This window comes from Schistocerca americana, chromosome 10 (assembly GCF_021461395.2).
Source record: "Schistocerca americana isolate TAMUIC-IGC-003095 chromosome 10, iqSchAmer2.1, whole genome shotgun sequence".
NCBI classification, from domain to species: domain Eukaryota; kingdom Metazoa; phylum Arthropoda; class Insecta; order Orthoptera; family Acrididae; genus Schistocerca; species Schistocerca americana.
In genome coordinates, this window is record NC_060128.1 from 96843418 (window position 1) to 96867870 (window position 24453).

Here is a 24453-nt window from a genome sequence, read left to right on the forward strand (position 1 = left end):
CACCCTGCAATAATGTGTATGAGACCAAAAGTGTTTCTTTGTGTATGTTTTATCACTTTATATTAGTGCTGATGTTCTTTAACACTACAACTAGTCAGATATTTTTGTACTGAAGCTGTTTTGTCAAATCCAACAAAAATAAATACTGAAATTCTGGAGGACAGGTTTTGAAACTAAACTGTCTTCCAGTTGCCACACTTTCTATGATTACATATGTGAAATTCATGTTGTTTCTAATTGTTTTTTGATATTCAGGATATTTTTAAGTGGTACATTCATTGCACTGGTTAGTCTACTCTCTACATGAAAGAAGAACAAGTAATTATTTTGTATATTTATTTAAAAAAATATAAGTGAAATAACAGTATGTACAAACAGGTTCCACTAGATTCCATCAGATAAGGGTGTCCTCTGAACGTATGTACTCTCCAATGTCTGCCTGGTGGAAGCATACAACTGCCATGGGGTCTGCATGTTTACACTCCGCTGTAGCCTTTGCTGCTGCTCCAAAACCCTGTGAACAATCAAATTTATGTTCATTTACTACCTGCAGATACTATGTAAGGCAGGAGAACAGAGGGTTACTTTATAAAATTATACATAAAATGTGTATCCCATATTCTGATGGTACAGAGTTAAAAATATAATATCTGGATGGACAAAACCATCACAGTATGTCCAAGATACAGAATCCACATTGTTATTTTAACGATTCCTCACCTACACGATCTTCCGATCACATAACAGGTGCAGTTAATTGTCACAGCTTCATTTTTCACTTTGAAAATTCTCTGAGTGTCATTTCATAGTTCTCAAAATTACTAGATTAATGTATGCCAAATTCTGTGAATCAAAGAGTGCGTATAGTTGAAGCTTACATCTGCACTGAGGACATCTGTAAGACGACTTGTGAAATTTCTCATAAACAATTCCTGAACTCTAGTATTAATGTAAAACGCAGTGTTTACAAGTTAATAACAAAATGTCAAAAATCTTGTAGACTTGGTGCAGCACAGCTCATAAGTATTTGTTAAAATACATCTCGTTTTACACTGTGAGCAGAACATATAGGTGGTGTTTGTTTTAAACTGAGACAGTTAAATACCTCAAAAATGACGTGTTGTATGACAAAAATGTTCTAGGTGAAAAGTTAATACTAGTAAAAGGGACATTTGTCTCTGCTATAACTTACCACCTCCTCACCACCCCTCTACATCTATATCTATGCTTTGCAAACCACCATGAGGTGCATGGCAGAGGGTATGTCCCATTGTACGAGTTATTAGGGTTTCTTCCTTTTTCCATCCACATATGGAGCACGGGAAGAATGACTGTTTGAATGCCTCTGTGCATGCAGTAATTATTCTAGTGTTATCCTCACAATCACTATGTGAGCAATACTTACAGGGTTGCAGTATGTTGATAGAGTAAACATTTAAAACCAGTTCTTGAGGATTTTTTGACAGACTTTCTCGGGATAGTTTACATCTGTCTTAAAGAGTCTACTGTTTCAGTTCCTTCAGTATCTTTGTGACACTCTCTCACAGATTAAACAAACCTGTGACCATTCCTGCTGCCCTTCTCTGTATATGATCGATATCTCCTTTTAGTCCTATCTGGTACAGGTCTCACCCATTTGAGCAATATTCTAGGATGGATCACACAAGTGATTTGTAAGCAATCTCTTCTGTAGACTGATTGCACTTCTCTGTATTCTACCAATAAACCAAAGTGTACCAGCTGTTTTACCCATGACTGAACCTATGTGATCACTCCATTTCATACCCATACAAAGTGTCACATCCAGGTACTTGTAAGAGTTGGCCGATTCCAACAGTGATTCATTGATATTATAATCATAGGAGGCTGTGTTTCTTTGTTTTGTGAAGTGCAAAATTTTACGTTTACGAACATTAAGAGCAATCTCTGAACCAAGTTGAAATCTTATCAATAACAGACTGAATATTTATGCACTTTCTCTCTAGTCCGCAGCTCGTGGTCTTGCGGTAGTGTTCTCGCTTCCTGCGCAGTGCATGGGGTTCCGGGTTCGATTCCTGGCGGGGCCAGGGATTTTTCCTGCCTCGAGATGACTGGGTGTTGTTGTGTCATCTTCATCATCATCATCATCATCATCATCCATCCCCATTACGGTCGGAGGAAGGCAATGGCAAACTACCTCCACTAGGACCTTGCCTAGAACGTCGGCGCGTGTCTCCCGCATGGTCCCCTATGCTCCTCAGAGTATGAGACCTCATCATCATCTCAGATAGTACCTCATTATTAATAACTTCATCATCAGCAAAAAGTCTGAGGGCACTATTAATATTATCTGAAAGGTCATTAATATACAAAATGAACAGTAAGTGTCCCAACATGATTCCCTGGGGCATACCCGAAGTTACTTCTACATATGACAATAACTCTCAATCCAAGATAACATGACGTGTTCTCCCTATCACAAAGTCCTCAATCCAATCACAAATTTCACTTGATACTCTGTACGATCGTACTTTTGACAATAAGCGCAGGCACAGTACTGAGTCCAATGGTTTTCAGAAGTCAAGAAACACTGCATCTACCTGGTTACTTTGATCCAAAGCTTTCCATATGTTGTGGGAAAAGTGCAAGTTGGGTTTCACATGACAGAAGTTTTGAAATCCATGCTGATTGGCACTGAGGAGGCCATTCTGTTCAAAATTCCTCATTATGTTTTAGCTCAGAATATGTTCTAGGATTCTCCAACAAATAGATGTCAAGGATACTGGACGGTAGTTTTGCAGATCACTTCTACTACCCTTCTTGTAGATGGGTGTGACCTGTGTCTCTTTCCAAGAACTGGGCACGGTTCATTGATCGCAGGATCTATGATAGTTTGCAGTTACAAGAGGGGCTAACTCAGCCACAAATTTGGTATAGAACCTGACAGGGATTCCACCGAGTCTGGAACCTTGTTCATTTTTAATGATTTCAGCTGTTTCTCAACACCACTGGCACTGATACTTATTTCATTCACCTTTTCTGAAATACGGGTATTAAATTGGGGCAATACTCCTGGGTTTTCCTTTGTAAAGGAACCTTTTGAAAACACAGTTAAGCATTTTGGCTTTTGCTTTGCTACCCTAGATTTCAGCCACTGTCTCATTCGCTAGGGACTGGACACTAACTTTGATGCCACTAACAGCTTTTACATACGACCAAAATTTCTTTGGATTTTGTGGAGCGTCATTTGACAATACTCTGCTACTGTAGTCACTGAAGGCATCATGTGTTGCTCTCTTGACAGCCAAATGCATTTTATTTAGGATCCCTCTATCTATAGTCCTGCTATGTGGGTGGGGTCAACATTGCATTTTCAAATAGAAACCCCACAATTTTACTGCATATTCAGATTCTACACCAAAATATATGTACGGTTTATTAAAACTATTGTTTCCCATTTGTTTTACCTGGTGCTCTGATCAACAAATTTCATGTTTGCCTGTTTTTGCAATTAAGAATCAATGAATTTGATTTTACATTTCATTTACTATGTTAGAGTGTTTTGTGTTCTAACAGCAGATGGAATAACATCAAGTATATGTTATGACCCTATCTCATTCCTGTGTTTTTATCAATGTTTACTGATTCGGTGTATAACACCAAAATTGAGCAGAGGGTTCATATTCAACATTCTTGAGCAGTGCATTTTAATTTCTCACACTCTCCACTGTTCATTAACAGGATGAAATATTACAACAGCAGAACTTTATGTAACAGGACACAAAAAAGCTAACTGAGAAAGCACTCCAAGAAAGATCACTTGAAATATAAAGTGCGTGAACAATTACATACAAAGAAAAAACATGTGCGTATCATTATGTGTTGTATCTCATTGCACATGACACCCTTACAAAAACTTTGCTGTAGTCCTTGATCAGTCAGTTGCCAATTATAGAAGACATGACTAGACTAAGCATCTGTAGAATGACATATTTACAAGTCACAAATCTTGCAGTGATGAATTAATCCCTCATAATCTTTATTGATTTATTGTTCCGTGACCACATTAAGGAGAAGTCTCCATGCTCATGGAACAAGTCAATACATGAAATTATAACACGATTGTAGAAACAGATAAAATGAAATATAAGAAACATATTCAGTTGTAGATTGTAGAAACAAATAAAATGAAATATAAGAAACATATTCAGGCGACACGTCGTTAGTTTAAATAAAGAAAATCAAGAATGTAACACCGGAATTTGCTTAATTTTTTAGCTCTTCCAGGAGCTCCTCGACAGAATAGGAGGAGTGAGCCATGAGGAAACTCTTCAGTTTAGACTTGAAAGCGTTTGGGCTACTGCTAAGATTTTTGAGTTCTTGTGGTAGCTTATTGAAAATGGATGAAGCAGAATACTGCACTCCTTTCTGCACAAGAGTCAAGGAAGTGCATTCCACACGCAGATTTGATTTCTGCCTAGTATTAACTGAGTGAAAGCTGCTAACTCTTGGGAATAAGCTAATATTGCTAACAACAAACAACATTAAAGAAAATATATACTGTGAGGGCAATGTCAAAATTACCACACTATTGAATAGGGGTCGACAAGAGGTTTTCGAACTTACACCACACATAGCTCGAACAGCCTGTTTTTGAGCCAAAAATACCCTTTTTGAATCAGAAGAATTACCCCAAAAAATAATACCATATGACATAAGCGTATGAAAATATGCGAAGTAGACTTCTTTTCATGTTGAAATGTCACTTATTTCAGATACTGTTCTAATGGTAAATAAAGCGGCATTTAGTTTCTGAACAAGATCCTGAACATGGGCTTTCCACAACAGCTTACTATCTATCCGAACGCCTAGGAACTTGAACTGTTCCATCTCGCTTATAACATGCCCATTCTGCCTGATTAAAATATCAGTTCTTGTTGAATTGTGAGTTAGAAACTGTAAAAACTGAGTCTTACTGTGATTTAGCATCAAATTATTTTCCACAAGCCACAAACTTATTTCATGAACTACATTATTTGATAATGTTTCAATATTACACACAAGATCCTTCACTACCAAGCTGGTGTCATCAGCAAACAGAAATATTTTTGAATCACCTGTAATACAAGAAGGCATATCATTTATATAAATAAGAAACAGCAGTGGCCCCAGCACCGACCCTTGGGGAACGCCCCACTTAACAGTGCCCCATTGGGACTGAACATCACTACCACTCTCAATATTGTGGAGAATTACCTTCTGCTTTCTGTTCTTAAAGTAAGAGGCGAACCAATTGTAAGCTACTCCCCTTACTCCATAATGTTCCAACTTCTGCAGTAATATTTTGTGGTCAACACAGTCAAAAGCCTTCGTTAAATCAAAGAAAACACCTAACGTTCGCAACCTTTTATTTAATCCGTCCAAAACCTCACAGAGAAAAGAGACTACAGCATTTTCAGTTGTTAAGCCATTTCTAAAACCAAACTGTACATTTGACAGCAAATTATGTGAATTTAAATGCTGCAGTAACCTTGTATATACAACCCTCTCGATAACTTTAGCAAACACCGATGGCATAGAAATAGGTCTATAATTATCAACATTATCCCTGTCTCCCTTTTTATAAAGTGGCTTTACTACCGAGTACTGTAATCGGTCAGGAAACCGACCACTCCTAAAGGAAAAGTTACAGATATGGCAAAGTACTGGGCTAACATACATAGAACAATACTTCAGTATTCTGCTAGATACCCCGTCATATCCATGAGAGTTCTTGGTCTTTAGTGATTTAATTATTAACTCAATCTCCCTCTTGTCAGTATCATGGAGGAGCATTTCAGGTAACAGTCTCAGAACACTTTTTTCTAAGAGCGCTATATGATACCCTGTTGGGACTAGGTTTCTATTTAGTTCACCTGCTATATTCAGAAAGTGATTATTAAATACTGTACATATATGCGACTTATCAGTAACACGGACATTCCCACTACGCACTGATTCTGTATCCTCGACCTGTCTCCGCAGACCAGCCACTTCCTTTACGACTGACCATATGGTTTTAATTTTATCCTGAGACTTAGCTATTCTATCTGCATACCACATACTTTTTGCCTTCCTAATAACTTTTTTAATCACCTTACAATACTGTTTGTAATGGGCTACTGCATTTAGATTGTGACTGTTTCTAACGTTTTGATATAATTGCCACTTTGTTCTACAAGATATTCTTATACCTTTAGTCAGCCACCCAGGCTGCGTGTTTGTGCTAGTACCCTGTTTTAACGTTCTAACGGAAAGCAACTTTCAAAGAGCACGAGAAAAGTCTTGAGGAAAGCATTATATTTATCGTCTACTGTATCAGCACTATAAACATCTTGCCACTCTTGTTCCTTGATAAGGTTTACAAAAGTCTCTACAGCAACTGGATCAGCTTTCCTAAAAAGTTGGTAACAATATTTAACATGTGTTGCAGCACAAAAATCTTTTAGACTTAAAATTTGTGCATCATGATCTGATGAGGAGGGCTTGCACAATAGGCTTCAGATCGGCAGGCCCAGTCCATTAGCGATACCCACAGAAATTGCCTGCTGTTTTGGCCCGTCAATGGAAGTTCACCCAGTGGCCAGCTATTCGCATGTCACAGGCACCATGTTGGGAAACTGTAAAGAGGTTGTTGAATGTCGAATCTGGTGAATTTGAAGACTAACTTGGAACTGGGCTACAAAGACTTGATGGCTGCAATGACTGAGCTGCAGACGACGACTAACATCGCTGGCTGACCACTGAGCGCGGCTACGAACTGTAGACTGGCACAACTGCACTACACTCCTGCTACACGTGAAGTGGCCTAGTGACGCCTTGCAGTGAGCACAAGTACTGTGACTGGCTGTGTACTCTTTGGCTAACACAGCTGTTCTTCTGTTCTGTTTAACGAGAGAATCACATCCGGCGGATCGATCTCTCAGGCGGCGGTGTGGTCAAATGACTGGTGACATCGCAGTGCACACATGACTGCCATCTCTGACCGCTGCGTCAACTATCTCTTAGAATCAAATCCAAAGAAACCACTCCTAATGTGTCCCTGCCTCTCGTCGGCAGCTGCTACACTAGTGGCAAGAAGTGGTGGCAGCACTGGCTGCAAGCTGAGGGGAGTGGTACGAAGAGGAGAAGCAGTAAGAGTGAGGAAGTAGGGAAGTGGCACACGTACTCAGCTGCACCCAGCCAGCGACAATGCATATCAAACAAATCATTTCATCTAATGAGACAAAATACAAGGTTTTTCGGTGTCTTTTTTCAAATTCCCTGATATTTTCCTGATCTCCCTGACACGTTTGAAATTCCCTGATTTCCAGAACTTGTGGCAACCCTGGATTACCATTCTGCATCCAAGGTCTGCTAATTCCTGTGGTGTGGCCACAATCACATCATAAACCTATTTACATGAATTACCCGAGTACAAATGACAGCTCTGGCAATATACTGCCTGTTGTGTACATAGTTCCGCATAGTCAGCGCGTACACAACTTTCCCACTAGAGCGCGCCCCGCTAAGCACAACAGCGCAGGCGCAGCGCTCGTCCGTCTCCGCACTACGAGATGGTGCTGCCATAGAGACAGACCAAATTCTGCTTCCGCCGATCCGCGTATTAATATGTAACGTAGCCAATGAGACTGCTGCTAACGTGGAACTTTTTCTCCTCGCGGATCACACTCGCACAGTGATACATGGACGCATGAGGTATTATAACGAGTGTACAGACCTCCGATTAGTCAGTCTGCACCAGTCTGCATTAGTCTGTACCAGTCTATAGACAAGTTCCAGTCTGCGCCTAATAAGATTACCATATTTCTGTACATAGCCATGAACATAAATGTATAGACACTTTGTCATGTATCAGAGATATGTGAGAATAAGATTAACGTACCAGTACCAAAGGAACTTCAGATTGTCAATTGTAAATAGCATCCAGAACCAAGTTAAGTAATTTTTATGCTTGTTATTATTTTAATAAATGTGTGTGAAAATTAATCAAGTTCTGTCTAAAGTTGGTCACCGTCAATCTGCTGCTCTAAGTGTGCAAGTGGCATTTCTATCGTCTGACCTAACGGCAGAAGATAAACACGCCACGATAAGACCACGATACATATTGCTGACACTCGCCTACTTAGATAGAGCGACAAGTCAAATAATCTGATGGTGTGTGTTCTGAAGGTCTTACAGTACGCACACCACACTGCCCTTTTGTACCTTGAGTACGTGATACTAATGCCATCTGTACATGTACATACATTATTCCAGGATTTTGTCACCACTGTGTAATTGGTGTGAGTGGAAACCGTGAAGCTGCTTTTGGAAACCATGTTAAACTGTAAGCCCCATGATAAAAGGCTGGGTAAGAAAGGTCAAAGGAAACCAATAGTATAGCACCTCCAATCGGACAATCCCTTAACTTTACATAGGTCCGTCCACCCATTGTGTTTGTTTACAGTGTAATGCAGGTGCTGACAATGTGTCTCTGTATCAAGTTCGAGGCAACCAATGGGAGTACAATTTGAGGTAGTTAGTGAACAGCTAGTAACTAGGTGTGTCTTTATCCCACTAACAGACACATTTCACATGCACAAACTTTGTTCGCAAGTTGACGAAGCGAACAAATGTCAAAGTGAAATGATGGCTGTGGTGATGTGCTGATCTGCAGAGTAGCCAAAAAGAGAAAACTGAACACTCAATGCTAAATTTTTAGTGTGTTTTGTGTGTATGTGTTTCTCCAAATTAAGTGTTTTCCCTCAAAATCGCAATTTGATTGCACCGTATCCCTAGTATTTGAGGTTTTATAACATTGAACACTTAATATTTTTCCCGCGATCAAAACAAAAACACTGTTGCATCACTGGCTATACAAATCAGATACTCTGGCCTCATAGCTTCCACAATTCTGCAATAACAGGTCCCAGTGTTATACTCTCAGACCAACAAAAGATAGTGGGGGGCCTTGAAAAGGTATTTTAGTAGCTATTAAGTAGCATGCTGCATACTGTGCACACATTGTTTTCAATTTGTGTGCAGATATGAAGGGAGAAGCGTGAGTGCAGCACATTAACAAAATGCACTGATGAGCAAGTGGTTTTATTGGGTAGGTACATTGTGTTTTTCCACACATTTAATAAACACAACAAATATACATAACAGAGACTTTAGCCATCAATAATGTATTCTCACTTATTATGCATACGGTGGGTGCAGAATGACTTCCCAACCCAACTCCTGTATAGCGTTTTTTGTCAATTTATCAGAATGCAGGTGGCATTACTGTAGAGTAGCATCACTTTACACACTCTTCCTGGTTGCTGTACTTGAATTGCATCTGCAAGATGTCTCAATTGTTAACAAATGTTAGTAGTGGTGGTTACACCTCACAGAAGCAATTTGTGGCACACTAAACTATCATTGTTCCACTAGATGCATAACATTATCTTCTGTGGAAGCGTGCAGGTCTTTGTACATGGAGTTGCTGCCTAGCTTGAACTCAATCATTCCTTTCTTTTCCTCATGTGAACAAAAGACCCCATTTCTCCTCACCAGTAACGATACAAGGGAGGAATGGTTGGTGTTGTTCACAAGTCGACTGATGACAAGCAACCACATACGTCTGATTTTCTAACCTTCCTCACTGCATGCAAATGTCGCACAATGGTGGAATGATCACAGTTCATCACATTTGCCAGTTCTCCAGTGCATTGTCGTGGATCATTGTGCGTTAAAGCATGTAAACAATCTCCATCAAACTCCAAAGATCCTCCTAGAGGGCAGAGTCACTAATGTCAAAATGATCCTCCTCAAAATGAGAAAACCATTTTCTTGCTGTGCTCTGCTCAATGGCATTATCCCCAAAAATGGCGGAAATGTTTCTGGCTGCTTCCGCTGCCGCCACCTCCCTACTAGAACTCGAGGAGAAGAATATGTCAGAAATGTTCCCCACTTGGCACTCCATTTTCTAGCATCTACAGCTCTATTCAGTATCTCCAAATGATAAACTGACAATACATAAACTCAAATAGCAACAGTGAACTAGAAACAAAAAATTACAACCAATAAATAAACCCATAGCAACAAGAATAAAAAAAAAAAACCTCCTCCCGAACAGGCCATGAAGGCCCAACGGTACCGACCGGCCGCCGCGTCATCCTCAGCCCACAGGCGTCACCGGATGCGGATATGGAGGGGCATGTGGTCAGCACACCACTCTCCCGGCCGTATGTCAGTTTAAGAGATCGGAGCCGCTACTTCTCAGTCAAGTAGCTCCTCAGTTAGCCTCACAAGGGCTGAGTGCACCCCGCTTGCCAACAGTGCTCAGCAGTCCAGATGGCCACCCATCCAAGTGCTAGTCCAGCCCGACAGCACTTAACTTCAGTGATCTGATGGAAACCGGTGTCAGATCTGCAGTAAGGCCAATGGCATAGCAACCAGACTACCAACATGAGAAAAAAAAAAAACCACATGCTATGAGCTTACGCGCTAACCTAATTCTCAAAATGGAGAAGCTATTTACGCTTTACCATCACGGGTTCGGGACACAATGGACTCCAGAGGAGAAGAGGGCCAAACAATAATATGAGGGTAATCCCAAAAGTAAGGTCTCCTATTTTTTTATAAGTACATAGGCCTGTTTATTTCTACAATGGTTTACATCGGTTTACAGCTTGAACATTTAGCTATTTTTTGACATAATCACCATTTCTGTCGATGCACTTTTGTAGACACTGTGGCAGTTTTTGTATGCCCAAGTCATACCAGATCGCCGCCATGCTGTTCAGCAAGTTATGAACCTCTTCTTTCACCTCATAGTCGGAGCTGAATCGCTGGGACCACAATTAAAGCTGACAGGTACTGTGACACTCTGAAAAAACTCAAACGGGCAATTCAGAACCTGAGGAGAGGAATGTTGAGCACGGGCGTACACATTCTCCATGACAATGCTCGCCCACACATCGCTCGGCAAACCTTTGCCCTCCTGCAACTGTTTCAGTGGAACATAATCACCCACCCACCCTATAGTCCCGACTTGGCGCCCAGTGACTATCACCTGTTCCCTAGGTGTTCCCTAGGTTGGCCGGAAAGTGATTCAGCTCCGACGACGAGTTGAAAGAAGAGGTTCATAACTTTCTGAACAACATGGCGGCGAGCTGGTATGACATGGGCATACAAAAACTGCCACAGCGTCTACAGAAATGCATCGACAGAAATGGTGATTATGTCAAAAAATAGCTAAATTTCCAAGCTGTAAACTGATGTAAACCATTGTAGAAATCAACAGGCCTATGTACTCATATAAAAAAAATATAGGGGACCTTACTTTCGGGATTACCCTCGTAGTTTTGAACAAGAACAAAACAAACTTGTTAAAAATGCTTTTGGAGTTTCCTATGGACTCACATGTCTATATTATCTATATGTCAGGTGATAAAGTATCATGTAGACACTACTCATGAGCATGTTGTAATAATTGATCTATTCACTCTATGTTGTAAAGAATCATGTGAATAGTTAAATGCAGAAGAGTTCTTTAAATCGTGGTTTCATAATTTTGTAGTAAGTTATCATAAAGTAAGAGCTCTCTTACAGCCCTCGACCCTCTGCAGACGAAGTTCAGCAGTCAAATTAGTGACACTGCTTAGCAGGACCAAAGAATTAAGAAAATATATGAAGACAACCGTCGAGATTGAATAAGGAGACTTTTATTACAAACAGCATCAGAGTGACGGATCCATATATGAAGTTGTCAGTCCAGCACAGGAGTTCTCTATTTAAACACTTGAACAGTCTGTACAAGTGGTGGGATGAGGTGATCACAACTCTATAAAAGACATATTTACGCCAGTGACTGTAGCACTTTCTTTATTTCACAATTGCAATTTTGGCCTCAGGCCATTATCAAGTGCAGATTTTTGTGGCTTTAAGCCATGTCAACTTAAAATGAGCTGACACATTTATACGAGGGTCACTCAAAAAGAAATGCACACTATTTTTGTAAAAATACAGTTTCCATTCTGCACGTGTGAAAGTCTTACAGTGTGTAGATACATCCTTCCCGCTTGTTTCCAAACTTAGTTCAACCTGTTCCCGTGAGTGGCACCGTCACAGCATGTCTTCGAGACGGCTGCTACACTTGACGTTCTTCAGAAGCAACGTGATCATCATAGAATTCCTGTGCTGTGAAAACGAGACAGTGGGAAACATCCACAAGAGGTTGAAAAAGGTGTATGGCGATGCTGCTGTTGATCGAAGTACAGTAAGTCGGTGGGCAAGCAGGTTACGAGATGAAAGCGGGCACGGCAGTATTGAGGATTGTCCTCGCAGTGGCAGGCCTCGTACTGCACACACTCCAGACAGTGTGCAGAGAGTTAATCAAATTGGTGACTGCTGACAGACGCATCACCGTAAACGAATTGTCACGCTATGTTGGGATAGGGGAAGGAAGTGTTTGAAAATACTGAAAGTGTTGGTGTTAAAAAAGGTTTGTGCCAGGTGGGTTCCCAGGATGTTGACAGTGGCTCACAAAGAAACAAGAAAAACGGTATGCGGCGAACTTTTGGAACAGTACGATTATGGTGGAGATGAATTTCTTGGAACAATTATGATAGGTGATAAAACATGGCTCCATCACAAAACTCAGATGGACAACACTGAAACACCCGCCTTACAGTCCTGACCTGGTTCCATGTGACTAATCTCTTTGGGAAACTGAAAGACACTCTTCGTGGAACAAGGTTTAAAGATGATGATTCCCTTGTGCACGCTGCCAACAGTGGCTCCAACAGGTTGGTCCAGAATTTTGCCGTGCAGGTATACAGGCGCTGGTTCCAAGATGGCATAAGGCAGTTGAGAGGGATGGAAATTACATAGAGAAATGAAAATATTGTTCCTAAAGGATGTATCTACAAACTGTAAAACTTTCAAACATGTAGAATAAAAGATGGATTTAAAAAAAGACAGTGTGCATTTCTTTTGGAGTGACCCTAGTATGTTGTCGTCATTACTATTAAGTACATTCGTGGCGCTGTTACATATTGCGAGCACACATATCCATATGACATAAAACAACATATGGATATGTGTGCTCGCAATATGTAACAGCGTCACGAATGTATTTAATAGTAATGACAATGACATATAAATGTGTCAGCTCATTTTCAGTTGACATGGCTTAAAGCCACAAAAATCTGTACTTGATAATGGCCTGAGGCTGAAATTGCAATCGTGGAATAAAGAAAGTGTTACAGTCGCTGGCGTAAATATGATGTCTTTTATAAAGTTCTACATGACTGTGAATCCTAGGTATAAAAAGTTAATTGATGACAACTCAGTGCTCAAAATAGCATTTAAGGAAGCACACCTACAACTAAGAGTTAAGTACCTTGCAGGATCTTATCTTCAGATCCCTTGATGTAGTTGTGAAGAGAACTTACTGTGAAACAAGAGGTCAAGGAACTTTACTGAATCATGCATCTTCATAAGTGTCTCTCTAATAACTAGCGTTGTCAATGTTGTGACCACAATGTCACACATTACACCTGCTAACAACTGTCAACAACACAAGAAGTATTTAACTCTAGCAATAAAATGAAACTGTGGGAAGTACGCGGTTTTGGAAGGGGACAAACTGAATACATGACAAGAACAACCACAACACCATTCCAATCAAATATTCACCCAAAAATGACATACAGAAATCATCAACAATCAACCCAAATACAAAAAGCAAGAAACACACCACGGATATCATTCATTACACATGAACTATATAGCTCAAACAAAGACAGCAATACCAGGAACCCCCACAAAACTTGAAAGTCCAGCACCGCCAATTTCCTACATAACTCAAATGAACCCCACAGCGACCGAAACTAGCAGAACTAAGTATTACCAAAACCCATTGATATCAAAACAGCTGCAACGCACTCCACAATACCAGCACTTTAAACTACTAAATATGAACTTCAATGAACAACACAGCATAACAATCCCATAAAATTTGAACACAGCATTACTAGGGTGCAGCCTGGCACAGTCTCATCAATTAAATATCAAGGGATAATGTTACAAGACAAAGTAACATGTAATAAGCACATAAGGTTTATAGTATGGAAGGAGAATGCTTGACTTTATTTCATTGGGAGAATTCTGGGACAGTGTAACTCGTCCGTAAAGGAGATGGCATATACAACACTTGTGCGGCCCATTCCTGAGTACCCCTTAAGTGTTTGGGACCCCCACCAGGTGTGATTATCAAAGCAACTCATGAGTGATCCTGCTAGATTTGTTACTGGTAAGTTCAATCAGCATGCAAGTATTATGGAGATGCTTTGTGAACTCAAGTGCGAATCCTCGGAGGGAAGACAACACTCTTTTCATGACACACTATCGTGGCAATTGAGAGAAGCTGCATTTAGCGCCAACTACAGAATGGTTCTTCTGCCACCAATGTACAATTCATGTAAGGACCATGAAGCTAAGGTGTGAGAAGTTAGGGCTCATTGGGAGGCTTTTGAATATTCATTATTCCCTTGCTCTATTTGTGGGTGAAACAGAAAATGATATGATTAGCAGTGGTACAATATACCATCTGCCATGCAATTTTTATTCAAGTTCAGTTGGTGACACTAGTCACCTTACTTCTACACATCTCTCTCAACACTGCTGCTACTGCTGGAAGCATTTTCAGAAAGCCTCTTTTGGTATGATGCACAATTGCTCCATCAAATTCTGCATGTCTTCCCTCTTCTGAAATATGGTTCCTTTCAAAGCCTTTTTCAGTTTCTGGAAAAACCAGAAGTCACTCAGTGCTAAATAATGGGAATAGGGAGGTTGACAAATCACGACGTCTAATGACTACTGCGGTCATTAATGCTGAGTACCTGGCAGTAGGTGGCAGCACAATGCGCCTAATATGAAAAAACGCATGTTTTTGGGGGTATCCAGACACTTTTGATCACATAGCGTAGCCCTTGGTTGGCCCCTCCTTTTGGTGGAATACAATCTGCCTTTCATTATTCACCTGGCATCCTGTCACCTGACACCTTCCCCATATGTCCTAATCAGTGGATTCTTTGAAATTTAAGAAATTTCACTCTATTTTTCCCTGATATAAGATCATGTGTTTCAATGTTTTACCTTACTCTCCAACCCACAGCCTGTCTTGCAGGCCCATAAATTTTTTGCAGCGTTTTTCTTTCAAATGCTGTTAGGCTGTTCAAATCTGCTTCTATCACTGTCCTCATTTCTGGTCCATATGTACCAATAGTCAAACAAGGCAATAGCATACTCTTAACTTGGTTGTTCTTGTAATTAGAGAATTCTTAAATACTTGTATGTTTGCGTAATATACTTTGTTTGCTGCTGGTATTCTTTCTCTGCTATATTGTCTCATATTATTACCGACCATTAGCAGAACACCTAAACAATGGAAGCAGGTTACAAGCTTCAAAAAATATTATTAAGGCATAAAATAATGCTGTAGACAAAATTTATGTAAGTATTTAGTGTACAGGACTACTATACTCCATATAATATTTACTAAGTCAGTGTACAAAGAAAAAAAAGAGTATAATAATTCCTTTCTAATACCCAAGTAGATCACCTGAGGACGCACCTAAACTGGTGTGAAAGCAGTAGTGGTTTAATAAAAACTTTCTACAGCCAGAGTGGTGTTTTTTGCCTTCTTATAAAAATGTTCTTTTATTCCTGCTTCTGTTTCAGAAAGCAAGGAAGCTAGCAAACATCACGCACACACGACCGTTAACTCCAGCATCTTGTGCCGGAATGCAACATCATGTGCAATGCAAACAGCAATGTGGATGGGGTGGGGAAAGGGAAGGAATAGTAGTGTACAGGTGGGGAGAGAGACAAACTCTTTTGTTGTTATCAACCCTGTTCCATGTTGACCTGTTCTCCTTTAGAGTACACTGCACAGCAGATAATACTGAGGCATATCTATCTGTCCTTGCAATCTCACTTATTCTAGTGTCACAGTATTTTACTAAAACTTCATGTCCTCTTTGGCTATTTCTCTCATTGTATATTCCAGATAATTTTGCCCCTTTTCTTTGTTGAAGGTGTATTCTATATGTGCCATCCATTATCCGAGCCTCTTGCGGTTCAGTGTAGAGCGATTGGCCTCGCCCTGGAGGACTTGAACTTATTTAGGGTTTACTCGCCTAGGAACATTGGCTTCCCCGTGCCTTTTGAGTCATCCCTGCCCTATGCTGCAGGAGACACTTTGCCTGGTTCCTCTGTCGTGACCTGTCCAGCTTAGTATGCTCTGGTGGTAGCTATGCTACTGCCAGCATGGATCTCAGCTTCTTTGACGTACACGAACCTTGCCTCTCTACAATGAAGGTGTCTTTAATAAGGCGGTGTCTTACGGATATGAGGATCTAACACCTTCAAAACCAAAAATACGTCAGTAGCCAATAACTGAAGACATTAAAATTTAACTCACTGACAAGGCAACAACAACAATCCTCCAAAACTCCAAGTAATGTACAGCAAAAAGTCCACTGCTGTACTAACATCACTCCGAAACAATTTAGAAACATAAACATCATACAACTGAGTGTGCCAACGGTTATTGCAATATGCTTCTGCAAATGCAATTCATTTCAAACATTTCATCCCTCAATAACATCACACAACACAGTTATCTCACCAGACAAAGCTGATGGGCACTATCCCAGCCACTGGTTGACCCCAAATTTGAAGTTCATGTGTTGTCTTGACTCCTCCAGTTTTCCGATGTTCTACTGCAACTGGTTTGTTAAATTTGCAAAGTTGTTAGAGAATCAAAATGCCACAAAATCATTCACAAGTTGGGATGCTTATGAATGATGAACACCACTACTCATTGTAATAACAAGTATATACAGGGTGTTTCAAAAATAACCGGTTTATTTGAAACGGCAATAAAAACTAAACGAGCAGCGATAGAAATACACCGTTTGTTGCAATATGCTTGGGACAACAGTACATTTTCAGGCGGACAAACTTTCGAAATTACAGTAGGTACAATTTTCAACAACAGATGGCGCTGCAAGTGATGTGAAAGATATAGAAGACAACGCAGTCTGTGGGTGCGCCATTCTGTACGTCGTCTTTCTGCTGTAAGCGTGTGCTGTTCACAACGTGCAAGTGTGCTGTAGACAACATGGTTTATTCCTTAGAACAGAGGATTTTTCTGGTGTTGGAATTCCACTGCCTAGAACACAGTGTTGTTGCAACAAGACGAAGTTTTCAACGGAGGTTTAACGTAACCAAAGGACCGAAAAGCGATACAATAAAGGATCTGTTTGAAAAATTTCAACGGACCGGGAACGTGACGGATGAACGTGCTGGAAAGGTAGGGCGACCGCGTACGGCAACCACAGAGGGCAACGCGCAGCTGGTGATCCAACAGCGGCCTCGGGTTTCCGTCCGCCGTGTTGCAGCTGCGGTCCAAATGACGGCAACGTCCACGTATCGTCTCATGCGCCAGAGTTTACACCTCTATCCATACAAAATTCAAACGCGGCAACCCCTCAGCGCCGCTACCATTGCTGCACGAGAGACATTCGCTAACGATATAGTGCACAGGATTGATGACGGCGATATGCATGTGGACAGCATTTGGTTTACTGACGAAGCTTATTTTTACCTGGACGCCTTCGTCAATAAACAGAACTGGCGCATATGGGGAACCGAAAAGCCCCATGTTGCAGTCCCAACGTCCCTGCATCCTCAAAAAGTACTGGTCTGGGCCGCCATTTCTTCCAAAGGAATCATTGGCCCATTTTTCAGATCCGAAACGATTACTGCATCACGCTATCTGGACATTCTTCGTAAATTTGTGGCGGTACAAACTGCCTTAGACGACACTGCGAACACCTCGTGGTTTATGCAAGATGGTGCCCGGCCACATCGCACGGCCGACGTCTTTAATTTCCTGAATGAATATTTCGATGATCGTGTGATTGCTTTGGGCTATCCGAAACATACAGGAGGCGGCGTGGATTGGCCTCCCTATTCGCCAGACACGAACCCCTGTGACTTCTTTCTGTGGGGACACTTGAAAGACCAGGTGTACCGCCAGAATCCAGAAACAATTGAACAGCTGAAGCAGTACATCTCATCTGCATGTGAAGCCATTCCGCCAGACACATTGTCAAAGGTTTCGGGTAATTTCATTCAGAGACTACGCCATATTATTGCTACGCATGGTGGATATGTGGAAAATATCGTACTATAGAGTTTCCCAGACCGCAGCGCCATCTGTTGTTGAAAATTGTAACTACTGTAATTTCGAAAGTTTGTCTGCCTGAAAATGTACTGTTGTCCCAAGCATATTGCAACAAACGGTGTATTTCTATCGCTGCTCGTTTAGTTTTTATTGCCGTTTCAAATATACCGGTCATTTTTGAAACACCCTGTAAATTCTTAGGATGCTCTCATACTGGAAACTGTGCCCCGTATTTAACTTGTCCATAAGTACTTTCCAACTCAATATCTGAAACAGGGAAGTGAGAAGAATATTATAAAGATGAGAAAATCTCCCTGGAAGCCACATCGATGGAAGTGTCTGACAATGTTCTGCCAATTGCCTCCAACTGCTCCTGTAGGCTTTCTCAAGACTAAAAAGGCCTGCAGTATCACCACCACCAACGGGGTCAGATTTCCAGAGGTGGAATGACATCTGCTTAAGTCAAACTGGAGGCAACAAAGGAGCTGCTCTGATCTCCAAGGTCTTAATAGCATACTGTATGTCACTGGTTGTGGGTGAGATATTGGTTCCACTTCCCTTCAGGGGCTGGAGAAGTACACTGTATACTGGGTTGTACAGGGGGGAGCAGAGGAAATGCATGTTTTTTGAACTGCTAGTACGCAGCAATGAGAGGGAGCATTGACCTTGAATGAATGTCGGCAGACTGTCCATACAACGCAGTTCAAGTCGTTATGGAGTGTTGGAGCGTAGAGCACCATGTGTTCATTGTCGAGCAATACTTTAGAAACAATGATCCTGTAGTCACAGTGCAGCATCTTTTCCGTCAAAATTTTAGAGTCGGACATCGAGGGGCAGTGCCCGACCGAAATACTGTACTCCAATGGGTTGCAGTGTTTATAAGTACTGGATCTGTGATGGAAAAGAAGCCACCTGGTCTTCCCCATTCAGTTTGAACTCCGGAAAATGTAGACCGAGTGAGAATGGTAGTGCTTGCTAGTCTGAAACGATCGGCTAGACGACAGGCTGTAGCACTGCATCTTACATGATGATCTTAAGTTTCACCCATACAAGATAATGATCGTCCAGCAGCTTAGTGAAGGGGATTTTGTGCAGGGTATAGAGTTTTGTCACGTAATGGATGAAATTTTTACGGAAGATGCAGCTGCTACAGTTTTCATGAGTGATGAAGCACACTTTCATGTAGACAGTTACGTCTATGTTCAAAATTATTGGTACTGGGCACCAGAGAACCCACTTGAATTACACTCTCTACAGTTTAAAAGTAACAGTGTGGTGTTGCATTTCAAAAATGGGGATTGTTGGAGATATATATATATATATATATTTGACTTACCAAATGAAAGTGCTGGCAGGTCGACAGACACACAAACAAACACAAACATACACACAAAATTCAAGCTTTCGCAACAAACTGTTGCCTCATCAGGAAAGAGGGAAGGATAGGGAAAGACAAAAGGATGTGGGTTTTAAGGGAGAGGGTAAGGAGTCATTCCAATCCCGGGAGCAGAAAGACTTACCTTAGGGGGAAAGACCAAATATGTCTGCTTGTGTCTGTATATGTGTGGATGGACGTGTGTGTGTGTGCGCGAGTGTATACCCGTCCTTTTTTCCCCCTAAGGTAAGTCTTTATATATATATATATATATATATATATATATATATTTTGCAGTGGAATTCGTTTCAGTGAGTTAACGATTTTGTGTGAAGGTTTATTTAGTCTTGTTCGCTGTACATCGTGTGGTAATTTTAGTAAAATTAATCAATTGTTGTTTTTGTTCAGAAATGGATATGACGGATAAAATTAACGGTGCGCAGGTCAAGGGAAGTATTCGATCCCAATGTGTGGCTATGTAAGTTGATATTGGTATCGGGAGATGAGCTGTATAGGCCAAGGCAAGTGTTGGATCCTAATTTATGGGATCGGGAGCTGCTCTTGAGCTATATAGGTGTCTGATTCCAGATGATATTGTGTTTAGTGGTATTTGGGGAGTTTTGTGAAGTCGGTTTTTTCGACGTTTTGTGTGGTTTTGTATGGGGGTGGGTGCCTAAATTTGTTTATATTTAGTTTGCCCCCACCCAAAAAACCCCATTTTCCGCCCTTGTCCCGTTAGTGTCATTAGGCTTTTTGTGTAAAGTGTGTGTGTTTGTTTTTCGATGTATTTTCGTCCTTATAACGTCTACGTACCGACTTTATGTGCGCCATATTGGAATCGTGGTTTATGGTCGTTTCCACCATATTTGTGATGTCATGGGTCAAAGCAGATGGGTGGGATCGGACGCTTCCGTTTTTCCCCTATAATGTTCTTTGTTACTGGAGAAGTCCCAACTGCCTTCCACTCAGCAAAAGTTGTGTGCAATTAAGAACTCGCAGCCTCACCCATAAATCCATCCAAAGGTCCCTGTCCCACAGTGGATCTTGTGGAACAACTGATGGTAATCAGACAGTTATGCTATAACCTCTTCTTACTAAACATAATAATTTCACTGGATTGCTAACTAAAAGACTGTCAAGTTGCAGGAAAGCAGTAACAGAGCAAGGGCAGAGCCATATGTCTTTTCTATGCCCAAATCAATACTGCATCATCACAGCCACCATAATGATGACAAAGAGCCAGTAGTCTTTACAGCATCTGGTCAATCTTGATACACATCAGTTTTGGCGGCTTCCTCCTGGGCACTACTATACATCGTAGATGAATCCATTGAGTTTCTACGTGATATCTTTGGGCAACAGAGCAATTATTTCCAATACAATGTTTTCCTACACCAAATTGAATTTTGTGGTTTGGCAATTTTTGAACCTAGTGTTTAAATATGGCTCTACTGTTGGTACACCTGGATCAATTTATATTGACAGTATGCCTGTCATAGCCATGAAAGTAGCACAACTCATCAGCTCTGAATAGTATTGCCATCAACAATGCAAGCAATCACCTTTACTGTGTAACCACAAAGACAATTATGGTGTCATACAATCGCATGTACTTTAACTACCAAATTATTGTGACTCCAGTGGAGAATGTGGGAGTTTTGGAGAGGGATATTACCATGAAGGACTTCAGACATATTAAAATCTGGAAAATAAAAGACCACTGTGGGAAAAAAATGGGTTTTCAGTACGGTCTTAATATTAAAATGTCACGAAAATAATAATGGGCTAATAATAATGTCAGGAGACACACACTGGCTTCATGAACTCACAGCCAGGCTACGACCCTCCAATTTAATCTAGACCTTTGTCTAAACTACAGAATAGACTGTGACTAAAATCATTATTTAAAAAAGGAGTATCAACAGAGATGTCTATGGCCAAAGAAGAACGTGAGTATTGGGAACACCCAGGAGGCATTCAGAAGCACCACAGATGATCTTCCTAGATCATTTCCTTTCACAGTAGCTTTCTCACAGAGCCTACTGTGTGTGACACAGGCAAATAGTATTCCACAACTTAAAACTGTTATGCAGATTCATCAATTAAAGTTTCTCATTATCTCACTTTTTATCAAACAATATATCAAGACCCCACACACTAGCCGGGTACAAAGCAGTTTTTCTTATAAGATATTATGTATATTACAATAATAATAATAATAATAATAATAAAAAGCTGGAGATACTCACAAGTGGCATGTCGTTCATCGAAAGTACAATAACTCCTTGGTACTTTGGAGTATTTTCTGTAATTCTCCCCAATCCAGATTTCAGGACATTATGTCCATACAGAAACTGTTGCTCTCCGGACGGTTTCACCCAGATCTTGTACTGAAACAGTTAAAAAAATTTTCAATATGCACATGACACAAAAAGTCACTCAATCCCCAGGACCGCATCCTCTTTAAAATAAAGTAATTCGCCTAAAACGAAAACTTTAACTCAAATTGTAGTGTAGTAGTAATTCGTTACCTGTGCGTATGGTGCGAGGTATTGTAGTGCTGTAATATGGAGACGAAACTTCCCAGATTTCGTGAATTTACCGAAACACGTTCCAACACTGATTAGATGGTCAGGAGCGACATTCGACGCCAAACTTAAAACTCTCTCCGAAACGTAGTACACTCGGTCTTTCTGCTCCCTAAACACATATGTGCCATCTGGCCTGTCTATCAGGAGTTTCACATTAGCACCGATACTGTGGCGGAAAGAAAAGTGTTATTAGATAACACTCTTCAAAAGTGCTGGGTTGTCAAGCTGTCACTGATACGTTAACTGTAGAAGTATTACGTCACAATCTAAGTATGTAAAAGAAACAAATGCTTGCTAGTCGTGATCCAAACACGGACTCTTAAGTTCCTGTACATATTTGGGTCTAGTGTAGCAGGGGATACAGCCCGCCGGCTTTGGACAATGACGTCACAAATCGCCAGAGAGCAGTTTACCATTTTCGCTTTTGCTGTTATGTTTCAGTTTCGTTTTTTTACTGATTGCTTAATAAAGTGGATCTGTTTATTCTATCTCGTGAGATTTTTTTTTAAAAGGCCAAAAAACACTTATCAGCCACTGAAGGGATCTACAACACTAAGAAGAATCGCTTCTCGATTGGCGACTTGTGATGTCATTGTCCAAAGCCGACGGGTTGTATCCCCTGCTACACTAGTCCCCATACTTGTAGTTCAACATGCTCGAAACAAATGGCAGCTAACATCTAAAGGAAATGAAGTGCTATTTAGCCAATACTCACTATTTTGCTAATTTTTCGAAAACCAGTTTCACTCGATCGTCACTTAAATGCTTCATTTCTTCAGGTTTACAACAAACAAATCACACCACGTGAATCTGTTTACATTTATCTGTGTTGTGTGTACTGTGTACATGGCATAACAACACTGCCGGACCAAAGCACAGATCGCTAAAGATATCACATTAGGTCAAGATACTTGATCGGTGATAACGGAAAGTGTGTGTTTTTATAATGAACAAACATCCGTGTTTCTACGAAAGGATTTGTATTTATTTGATTTTAGGCAAAGATTTAAAATTTCATAGAATGGCTAACATGAGTTACAGCATTCCTTACGAGGCCAACGTAAATTGGGCCACTATTTCCACGGTGGTGAGAAGCGCCAACGAGTAAAAATTTGGATCCTCAGTTCCCGATTTTAATAAGTCTATAGACAGCAACAAATATTGACATTTCACTTTTTATGCAGTAAAAATATTATTATAACTTTATGGTGGAATTTCATTCCTTTGGTGCCGTGTACATCTGTTTATGACGACTATACTTTACGGTCTTCAAGTCCAAAACAAGCTGGAGGCATAATATGACAGGGTACGAGAAGAGAATTTGCTACTGAAGAAGCATATAAAGCAAATTAGTGTGCTGCACAAAATAACAATAGCACACTTAGAAACTGGAGTTGCAGATATAAAAAAAGACTAATTAAGTTTCTGATGTGTTTTGTACTGAAAACGTAATGCATACGTTAAACAAGTTTCTATAACTTCATGCTGGCGGTAAAGCATCACTATATTCTCAGCAAATAAGGAAACTGGCCCTGATCTTACATTTTTATTTTGCTAGGTTATATAGTTACTTACGAAAATTTGATAAATTATCTCACCCACGAATACTTCACTGCAATTACTTAGAAGTTCGTTATTTATAGGCAGTGGCCATCTCTTTAAGGAAACTAACATGGAGAAGAAGTACATTAGGTAAAATATAAATGTGCGCCACAAGGATTATTTTATCTGCAGAATACGTCATTTATGTAAATCTTAATGTTTTGAGCAGACAGGTAAAGTTGAATACTTTAATATGTTATTCTACAAGTAAAACTAAAGAAAAAAGTTCATATAAACATAGGTCTGCAAATGTATAGTCACGGAGTTACGGCTAATAACAGATTTTGCCTGAAATTTACCAACTTCGCTAATATGAAGCCATCGCAAAACTTTTTGAGGTTAAAGTAAAGCACGATTTCCATTTATTTGGTTGTAATTGGTCTGGTGAATCTTATAAAACTTGTCACAGGCGTGTATCTGCAGTAGTTCTCCAGATCATCCAGAGTAGCAAAGATTATTATACAAGTAAATTTTTTGCTTTCCATTAAGAATGTAGAAACGATTATGCCATTGTTGGCAACAATTAGTGAGTTGTTTCAGTCGTTTCCTGACCTTGAAACGAGTTAGTTTTTGTTCAGCAAAAGAACATAACAACAGTGTATTTAAGAGAAACCAAGTAGTAACTGCTGTAGTTTGTA

The 24453-nt window shown here is 40.4% G+C and overlaps 1 protein-coding gene across 1 annotated transcript; it reads right to left on the reverse strand.

Annotated features, from left to right (window-relative positions):
* Positions 1 to 319: 319 nt before the first annotated feature.
* On the reverse strand, positions 320 to 23084 carry LOC124552604 (60S ribosome subunit biogenesis protein NIP7 homolog). The gene is made up of 4 exons (XM_047126928.1): positions 22929 to 23084; positions 22154 to 22379; positions 21872 to 22012; positions 320 to 514 (listed from the first exon to the last, which is right to left on the reverse strand). The coding sequence occupies exons 1-4, from the start codon at positions 22982 to 22984 to the stop codon at positions 395 to 397; spliced, it is 543 nt and encodes a 180-aa protein (XP_046982884.1). The 5' UTR covers positions 22985 to 23084; the 3' UTR covers positions 320 to 394.
* Between the last annotated feature and the right edge of the window lie 1369 nt (positions 23085 to 24453).